Genomic DNA, 9,909 nt, shown 5'->3' with positions numbered 1-9,909 from the left:
AAAAGACCAAAAAAAAAAAAAGGTGATCAGCTCAAGAGGAGGGCTCTCCCTTCATGAATGGGTTAATGCTATATCATCACAGGAGAGGGTTCCTGATAACAGGATGAGTAGATGAACCTCCTTTCCTATCTCTGTCACAAGTGCTGCCTCACTGTGTGATTCCTTCTGCCATTTTATGATGCAGCAAGATGGCCCTCATCCGACGTAGCCCTCCACCTTGAACTTCCCAGGCTCCAGAAGTAGGAGCCAAAAAAACCTCTACTGTTTATTAATTGCCCAGTCTATGGTATTCTGAAATGCAACACAAAACAGATTAAGTCACTAAAGAGGAACGTGAAATGGATATTTTGTAAATATGTGTTGAATGTAGGAAGGAAAAAACCTCTAAACCTCTCTTCTGAACATGATTTAAATTTTGTTCAAAGTATTCTGTTCAAAGGAAAGAATGTGGGCTTTCAAATAAAACAATTAAAAAAAATACTTCTCATGGCCTTAAACCACTATCTCATGGTGTTGCTCTTAGCATAAAACCAGGGAAGTAAACACATATTTGATGAAACTCAAGTCACAGCAAATGTCAAATAATGCCATTAAATAGGCAGGAGAAGAAAAACAGTAGAAAGTAAAACGGAAAAGTTTGGTCTACTATTTGGAAAGGAAAGTCATGTTTTCTATGGCAAGATACTTTACTAATCAGTTTTCGTTCTCATGACATTCACTGAAAGAGAACAGGAAGCTCAGAAATCAGATTAAAAAGGGAAATGAGGCCAGGCATGGTGGCTCATGTCTATAATCCTAGTGCTTTGGGAGGGCAAGGCAGGAGGATCACTTGAGGCCAGGAGTTCAAGAGTGGCCGGGGCAATATAGCAAGATTGCCACTTCCACAAAAAATTTTTAAAACATTAGCTGGGCATGGTGGTGCATGCTGGTAGCCCTAGCTGCTCAGGAGGGTGAGGCAGGAGGACTGCCTGAGTCTAGTAGTTAAAGGTTACAGTGAGCGATGATCACACTGCCGCACTCCAGCCTGGGGGACAGAACGAGACTCTGCCTCAACAACAACAAAAGAGGGCAAATGAGTATACTTTAAATGGATGAGCCATGTAGTATGTAAATCATATCTCAATAAAATGGTTAACAGGAAGAAAAAAAAAAAAAGGCAAACTAAAGCATTTCCTGGATAAGCTTAAATGGCCTGGGGAGACAAAGGATAACAGACCACCCCAAGTGGCTGGGCTAAATGTTGGCAGCTCAAGATAAACAGAAGCCCAATCCCAATGCACAAACCACTGGAGAGGCATTTCCACTTCCAGCTATCTTTAAGGGTAGGCTGGTAAAGCAAAGATTAAGAATGAGTGAGAAAGAGATTAACCTGTATCATAAGAGTTTTATTTCTTTAAATATATTGTTCACAAATTACATAAAAATAAAGTTATGATTTAGTAAACTAAAATACATTAACATGAGAAAACACTATGCAGCTACTAAAAAATTAAATAATTATGTAAAAGAACAGGAAAGAGTTTATATTTTATTTATTTATTTATTTTTTTTTTTGAGGCAGAGTCTCGCTCTGTCGCCCGGGCTGGAGTGCAGTGGCCAGATCTCAGCTCACTGCAAGCTCCGCCTCCCGGGTTCACGCCATTCTCCTGCCTCAGCCTCCGGAGTAGCTGGGACTACAGGCGCCCGCCACTTCGCCCGGCTAGTTTTTGTATTTTTAGTAGAGACGGGGTTTCACCGTGTTAGCCAGGATGGTCTGGATCTCCTGACCTCGTGATCCGCCCGTCTCGGCCTCCCAAAGTGCTGGGATTACAGGCTTGAGCCACCGTGCCCGGCCGAGTTTATATTTTAAAACAGAAAAGAATACAAAATAGTAATGTAAACTAAGGCTACACATAAGGGAAAATATGTAGACAGGGACAATGTAGAACCATGCTTAGAACCACGCCTGGCACAAAGTAAAATGTCCTTTTTTTTTTCAAACTTTTCTTTAATATTATTAGTAGCGCTTTGCAATAAATTGTTAAAATACTGGTTGTTCAGTATTTATGATTTAAATATTCTAATGATGAATTGGATATGGCTAGGTTAGATCTGGAAGTCTTGAGCAATGGTCCTGTGGCAATTCTAACTAAAGAAACTGCAAGCTCTGACTGTGGTCAGTGGCAGCTTTCCAAGATTCTAATAGCACCTTGATTTAGCTTGAATATACAGAAACAAAGACATATGGTGACAATAAATGCCTGAGCAAAAGAATGCATGAGATATGGTTGGGCGCGGTGGCTCATGCCTGTAATCCCAGTGCTTTGGGAGGTCAAGACGGTGGATCACCTGAGGTCAGGAGTTCGAGACCAGCCTGAGCAACATGCAGAAACCCTGTCTCTACTAAAAACACAAAATTAGCTGGCATGGTGATGTGTGCCTGTAATCCCAGCTAGTTGGGAGGCTGAGGTAGAAGAATCGCTTGAACCCAGGAGGTGGAGGTTGTGGTGAGCTGACACGGAGCCATTGCACTCCAGCCTGGACAACAAGAGCGAAACTCCATCTCAAAAAAAGAAAAAATAATGCATGTGATGTGTTTTTACTCTGTTACATGGTCAGGAAGGCAATCTACCTACCACCCTCCCATGTTTCTTACTACTGCTCTCAGAATTTCACGTGTCCCATTTTGAGCACTTCATGAAAATGAAAACTGAAAATACATAAATTAGGGAGACATTGTTCACATTACAAGAGGATTCTTTACATTAAAAAAATCTTCCAAATTTTTGGTATAGTCGGAGGTTGTTAATCATCTTCAGGAATTCTGGGGTTCAGAAGCTGAAAATAAAAATTCTAGAAATCACAGTTGGCTGAATAAAAAGTGAAAAATAAAGAGGAAAAAGCATCTGAACTTTTATATTAGATAGGTATATCAAGTTTGAAAGAAACCTAGAAACTTATCTATAATAATGATATATCCCTTAATCTTTCTAAAAATGGACTGTGGCATTTTACAAAAAGTTAAATTAGAACGGATAAAGAAAAATAAACCTATGGGAAAATAAATCTATGGGAAATAAAATGTGTTTGTTCTGAGGAATACACTATCTTAGCTTGTTTACCTCAACTTAGCTTGTTTACCTCAACAGCTTTCTAAAAGCCAGAATAAAAGAAAGATGGTAGATCACAACATTCCTATTACTTGGCAGAAACAAGCATTACATCTACATAAACATCTTCATAAACTTGAATGCTAGTTAACTAAAGAGTTCTGGATAACTGGCCGGATGCGGTGGCTCATGCCTGTAATCCCAGCATTTTGGGAGGCTGAGGTGGGTGGATCACGAGGTTAGGAGTTCGAGACCAGCCTGGTCAACATGGTGAAACCCCGTCTCTACTAAAAATACAAAACTTAGTTGGGCATGGTGGCACGCGCCTGTAATCCTAGCTACTCGAAAGGCTGAGGCAGGAGAATTGCTTGAACCAGGGAGGTGGAAGTTGCAGTGAGCCAAGATCATGCCACTGCACTCCAGCCTGGGCAACAGAGCAAGACTCTGTCTTAAAAAAAAAAAAGAAAAGAAAAGGGTTCTGTATAATTTTATCTTCTATTATAATAACAACTAAATGTATAAGCAGCATAAACCTGTTTCAACCTCAGTGTGAGGATATTTCTTAAATACATTTGTGTATGCATAATGATCGTTGCTACTTTATAATCCAGAACTCTGCAATGTTTCTGAGCAATAACTCTATGAGAAGGACAGTAACGAAGAGCATTTAGTCATTTATCCTCTCCGGGTATCCATTTCCTCACCATGAAAATGAGGAATTAGACTCAGTGATTTCTACACATGTGGACGATGTATAGGAAATAGGACTAGATCTGTCTAGACTCAAAACAGACCCCAAAGACTTTCTACTTTCTATAACTTCCTGATGTCAAACTTACAAGCATGATTGATTTTATTTCCTTTTGTTCACTTTTCTTCCCCCATCATTTACTTTGTCTCAAATATTCTTCACTCCCTCTCTCTCTCCCTCATTTTCCTGTTTACCTCTTTTTCTCTCCTAGCCTCCATTTGCACTCACCTTCTGTTGAACTGCAGCGCTCACAGATTGTTTTTCTGTTGTTTTTTGTTTGTTTGTTTTTTGAGATTGAGTCTCGTTCTGTCACCCAGGCTGGAGGGCAATGGCGTGATCTCGGCTCACTGCAACCTCTGCCTCCCGGGTTCAAGCGATTCTCCTGCCTCAGCCTCCTGAGTAGCTGGGATTACAGGCGCACCACTATGCCCGGCTAATTTTTATATTTTTAGTAGAGACGGGGTTTTACCATGTTGGTCAGGCTGGTCTCCAACTCCTGACCTCATGATCTGCCCACCTCAGCCTCCCCAAAGTGCTGGGATTACGGGCGTGAGCTACCTCACCCAGCTAGATTGGTTTTTTTATAGCTGCCTGGAACTGATGAACTGTGTACAGTCATCCTTTAGTTACTAATCAATCTTTATAAAAATGGACTGTGGTATGTACCTAGTTTCGTGTACATGGGGGATTGGTTCTAGGACTCCTCACAGATACCAGTATCTAAGGATGCTCAAGTCGCTTGATATAAAATGGCATAGTATTTGTATATAACCTATGCAGATCCTCCCTTATACTTTACATCATCTTTACATTACTCATAATACCTAATACAATGTAAATGCTATGTAAGTAGCTGTCATCCTGCATTCTTTTTATCTGTATTATTTTTTAATGTTGTTATTTGTCCTTTTTTTCCCCAAATAATTTAAATCCACAGTTGGTTGAATTCTTAGTGCAGAATCCATAGATATGGAAGGTTGACTATATTTTCTGATAGTCTTTCTCAAAACACACATACACACACTCCACACATAGAGTTCATTAAGAAGTCCAGTTAATTCAGATTTGCTATTTTTAAATTTTTTTAATTATTATTTTTTTTAGAGACGGAGTCTTACTCTGTCACCCATGCTGGAGTGCAGTGGCATGATCATAGTTGGCTGCAGCTTCCAACTCCTGGGCTCCAGTGATCCTCCTGCCTCAGCCTCCTGAGTAGCTGAGACCTCAGGCGCACACCACCACGCCTGGCTAGATTTGCTGTATTTCAAAAAACTACATCTTTAAGGTTTTCTCTAAAATTAATGACTCCAACTTCTTTTATCTTCAATTATTTTACACTATTTTAGGGATGTAAGTTGCTTTTTTCTTTTTTAAGAGACAGGGTCTGGCTCTGTCACCCAGGCTGGAGTGCAGTGGTGCTATCATAGCTCACAGTAACCTCACACACCCGGGCTCAGGCAATCCTCTCGCCTCAGTCTCCTGAGTAGCTGGAACTACAGGTACATGCATCTATGCCTGGCTAAATTTTAAATTTTTTGTAGAGATGAGGTTTCACTATGTTGCCCAGGCTAGTCTTGAACTCCTGGCCTCAAGTGATCCTCCCACCTTGGCCTCCCAAAGGCTGGGATTACAGGTGTGAGCCACTGCACCCAGCCTAAGTTGCTATTTTCTAAATACATTTTATTATCTTCACTTAAAAAAAGCACATGCCATACTGAATAGTTACAAAATAATGAACAAGGCTAAATAATCCAAATACTCAACTAAAGGGGTCTGGTTATGTCAATTATGATGCGATAGCACCATAACCATTGTTAAGATTCCATTTGATATTCCTAGATGGAGCTCTGTGTATTCACCATATGTACATTCTACTAGAAACTGTGAATATAAAGATTTAGAATAAGCCAGTCCTCCTACAGTATTCCTCAAATAGTAAAATTCCTCATGTAGTATGATGTCAAATTTCTTCAGTATTTGGTCATTTTTTGGTACTCAGAATCAAACAAAACTCCAGATAAAGCCCCATCAGCCTGAAACTGAGCAGGACTACCAACTTGCTCATTTTGGAGACAAACTGCAGAATCCATGACACTAGCTATACTGGCACCTACATTATACTGTTGATTCACACTGAGTTTCCCATCAATGAAAACTGTCCTTGTATCACTTCTCCCTCATTCCACTTTATCACTGATTTTTCTGCAGCTGAGTATAGGATTGTGCCTCTTCTTTGTAAAAGATGATTCACCATTCCAGTCAGTCAGGATTTATCTGGACTCTGATTCAATCAATCAGTCAATTCCACAAATTCCTCCCAGGCTTGGGTCACTCACGAATTTTATCAGCATGCCATCAGCACCCTGCTGCTGTTAAGCTACTGAAAGGAACAAAGTTAGGGATAGAGATACATGGCATATGAGTACGTTTGTACTCTCTTCAGTCTGCCTGATTCTTTCAGTAGTAAGCCAGGTTTTTATTTCACCTAACTGGATTGCCATCAGACCATTCATTGCCATCTTGCCCACTAAGAGAAGTGGTAAAGCAGATTTGCTAGCTAGAGAGGCAGACTTTGAAGCCAGGTCATCTGGATTCAAATTTCAGCTCTCCCATTTACTAGCTCTGGGGGCAAGTTCCTTAATCTCTTTATGCCTCTTAATCTCTTCCATATCTGTAAAATGGCAACAGAACCTAATAATTGGTTATGAGGATTAAGCTAGTTGACATATGTAAAACATCCAAAACAGTACCTGGTATATAATAAATTTGCTATAATAATGACTACCATAGGTACCTCCTGCCAGCATCCTTCTGATGCTGCCTGTCTAGTATACGTCTTGCTTTCTTTCTGAACTGATACTGTAGTGTAGTGGTCACTAGTTATGCTACCATGCCTGGCTAATTTTGTATTTTTAGTAGAGATGGGGTTTCACCATGTTGGTCAGGCTGGTCTTGAACTCCTGACCTCGGGCGATCCACTCGCCTTGGCCTCCCAAAGTGCTGGGATTACAGGCGTCAGCCACTGTGCCTGGTCAATTAGTTTCTTTTAAAAATGCTCAGTAACCATTGATAAGTAAAAATTTTGTTCAGGACCAATGTAAAGAGAGGACAGACTCCACCTCTGGAAGAACAGGAACCCATGTGTTTATTTCCAGGCCCTGTACATTTGCTACAAATCCTCAAACACTGCTTTAATCTGGCCTCTCCCTTGAAATACAACACACACAGGCCAGGGCATATGATACTGTTAGAACACCTGAAACTTCTCCTAAATGCCTTTATTGATCTTGAGCTTTAAGTCTTACAGATACTCATTCTGCCATTTCCAGTCAGACAATCATTTTCCTAACATAGAAGATGTAAAATCCAAATCAGAACAAAGTACTTAGGTGTTCTGTTGTCTGCTGCCACCATGCCAGTAGACTGGGCAGAAAACCCAAATCTTTATTCTTCTTGTTGTCTATATCTAACTAAAACAGTCCTTCCTGGTCTCCTTAACATTTCTATAAAGGCTACTCTCATTTGAGGGTTAATCTTTCCTGTTTATATTCTTAGTGGTCCATGCCACTCTCTTCCAGTCACTTTTGCTTTGGCATCCTAATTTCCATCCTCAGTAAACGTCGTTTTCATGCCTGAGGTCACTGGAAACAACCCAGTACCCTTGTAAAATTCCTCCTTTATTCCTCTCTGGTTGATTCGACTGTAAGCACTTTCTAAGACTCCTGAACTATTTTGCCATTGAAATAAAGTCTAGGCCAGGTGCTTTGGCTCATTTGGGAGGCCAAAGTGATCACCTGAGGCCAGGGGTTCAAGACCTGCCTGGCCAAAATGGTGAAACCTCGTCTCCGCTAAATATACAAAAAATTAGCTGGGTGTGGTGTTGGGTGCCTGTAGTCCCAGGTGCTTGGCAGGCCTAGACATGAGAATCACTTAAACTCGGGAAGCAGAGGTTGCAGTGAATGGTAATTGCACCACTGCACTCCATCCTGGGTAACAGAGTGAAACTGTGTCTCAAAAAAAAAAAAAAAAAAAAAAGTCTATATTCATGGAATTTGAATTTTCTTCTTTGAATATCTGAAATTAGTCTTCTAAAATAAAAAGTCGGCTGGGCGCAGTGGCTCACATTTGTAATCCTAGCACTTTGTGAGGCTGAGGCGGGTGGATCACTTGAGGACAGGAGTTCAAGACCAGCCTGGCCAACATGGTGAAACCCTGTCTCTACTAAAAATACAAAATATTAGCCGGGCCTGGTGGCAGGTGCCTGTAATCCCAGCTACTCGGGAGGTTGAGGTGGGAGAATCACTTGAATCCAGGTGAAGGAGGTTGCAGTGAGCCAAGATCCGCCACTGCTCTCCAGCCTAGGCAACAGAGCAAGGCTCTGTCTCAAAAAAAAAAAATAAAATAAAAGTAAATTTATTTTTTTTCACATCCCACATTACATTTCTTGACTAGCACAGTCAAGGGTGACAGAGAACTACTCTCTAAGGATTACCTGGGGTCTGAGTCATTTCAGAAGATTACACAGAATTTTCCACAGTTTCTGAAGGTGAAAGCTTTCCAAGACAAAATAAAATCTGGTCTATAGCCTTTTGGATGAAGTCAGGCCGACATGTCACAGCTTTGAGCTAAACAGTGTATTCAAGTCCTACTATTTTGCTGTAAGACCCTGGATAAAGTCTTACAATGTGTAATTTATTCTTGGCCCAAGTTTCAATTCTGCGCTGAAGTAAGGCCACAAGAGAGATTTCCACAAATTTTGGTGAATTCTCTTATTTGTAAAGTTCTTCTGGGAAAGAAGTGGAGTAATTTATTCCAGACTTGATCTACAAAGTCAAGATAAAGTCCACACTTTGTCTACATATATCTCGTTTCCTAAACTCTTATTTTGGTTAGTGTGCCCTTTCACGTAACACCAGTTCTCGGCATGTCAGAATCAAATTCCAGACATGTCGACTTTACAGACATGAACAGGCCCATAGAAGTCCTTTGTATTGCCTAAATTCAGCTCCCATTAGCCACTGAGAGTCAGGATAACTCTTCATTAGGTATAACAGGTTTTTTTCTTTTAATTTCAATGTAAATCATCACTCTTTATCTTTTAAAAAACTGCCACCATATCCATTTTTTTTTTAAATTTAGTTTTCCACCAGGAGTTCAAATCCCTAAATCTCTTGCTTTTGAAAATCCTTCTCTTGACTCCCCCAAAGGACTTTTTAAAAACGGATTCTTAAGATCGTCCCCAAGACCACTGGAAAACTCAAAGGTCATTTTTAGATTGACTACTCGAGAGTGGTATACATATTCTCACAATAAAATTATCTAACCCATGACCCTTAACATTGCTTTTAGTAGGCCTTCGGGGAGGAAGCCGCAACAAATCAACAACTTTAAAATGAAAACTCCTGGAGCTGGAAATGTTCGACACTCATCTTTAACAGCTCTTAGCGTGGTAATGGAGGGTGAAGAGAAACGTAGCCAAGAAAGGCATCCAGAAAGACACAGTAACCAAAGACTGCTGGATGTTTACTAATATATTTTATAGTCAACTGGTTATCGCGGAGAACCAAAGAAGGGTCCAGGTGCACCAGGTAACCCTCAGAGCAACCCCGACCGTCACCGCCGCCGCCGCCGCCGCAGCCAGGGAAGGAAGGGCCGAGCAGGCCGCCGTGCGCACGCGCGGCCCCGGCCTTTGTATTCGGGCCGGGATTTAAAAGACCCCTGCGTGCGCGCGCGCTCGCCAGCCAACCTGCCCGGCCGTGAGGGGCGCAAGGTAGGGGCAGCGCTGGCCCCGGCATTACCTGCCTGCGTTCTCCGCTTCCATTCCCGGAGGCCGCTGATGCGGACGGCTCCACCTGCCAGGCACACGGGCGACCGATCTCTGTAGTACGCGTCGTACTCACTGCGGTAAGACAACCCCAGATACCTGGGCCGGATGGCTGGCAGTACCCGGACAGTGGCTGGACTCAAGCTCCTCCCCCAGCTTCTGCCCTCTGCGACGGACCCCCTTTCTGCGCTGCACTTCCGCCTCCTCTGAGCCAAATCCCACGCGTACTGACCGTCACGTGATGC

General features: G+C 41.8%; 1 protein-coding gene across 3 annotated transcripts in view; it reads right to left on the bottom strand.

The window, feature by feature from the left end:
- The window catches only part of TDG (thymine-DNA glycosylase), a 23,553-nt gene extending 13,660 nt beyond the window's left edge, over positions 1 to 9,893 (bottom strand). The window contains exons 1-2 of one of the 3 annotated variants that reach the window (XM_011935193.1): positions 9,639 to 9,851; positions 2,616 to 2,689 (exon numbers count right to left, since the gene is read on the bottom strand). In XM_011935193.1, the coding sequence (XP_011790583.1) occupies positions 2,616 to 2,626 (11 nt within the window). In that variant the 5' untranslated portion in view covers positions 2,627 to 2,689; positions 9,639 to 9,851. Of the gene's footprint in view, positions 1 to 2,615; positions 2,690 to 9,638 lie in introns of all 3 variants that reach the window. The other 2 variants (XM_011935183.1, XM_011935202.1) reach the window with 2 other exon arrangements.
- Between the last annotated feature and the right edge of the window lie 16 nt (positions 9,894 to 9,909).

Source organism: Colobus angolensis, unplaced genomic scaffold, assembly GCF_000951035.1.
Source record: "Colobus angolensis palliatus isolate OR3802 unplaced genomic scaffold, Cang.pa_1.0 Scaffold10, whole genome shotgun sequence".
Classification (NCBI taxonomy): Eukaryota; Metazoa; Chordata; class Mammalia; order Primates; family Cercopithecidae; genus Colobus; species Colobus angolensis.
The sequence above is the reverse complement of the archived record's forward strand: the minus strand, read 5'-3'. Positions and strand labels throughout refer to the sequence as shown.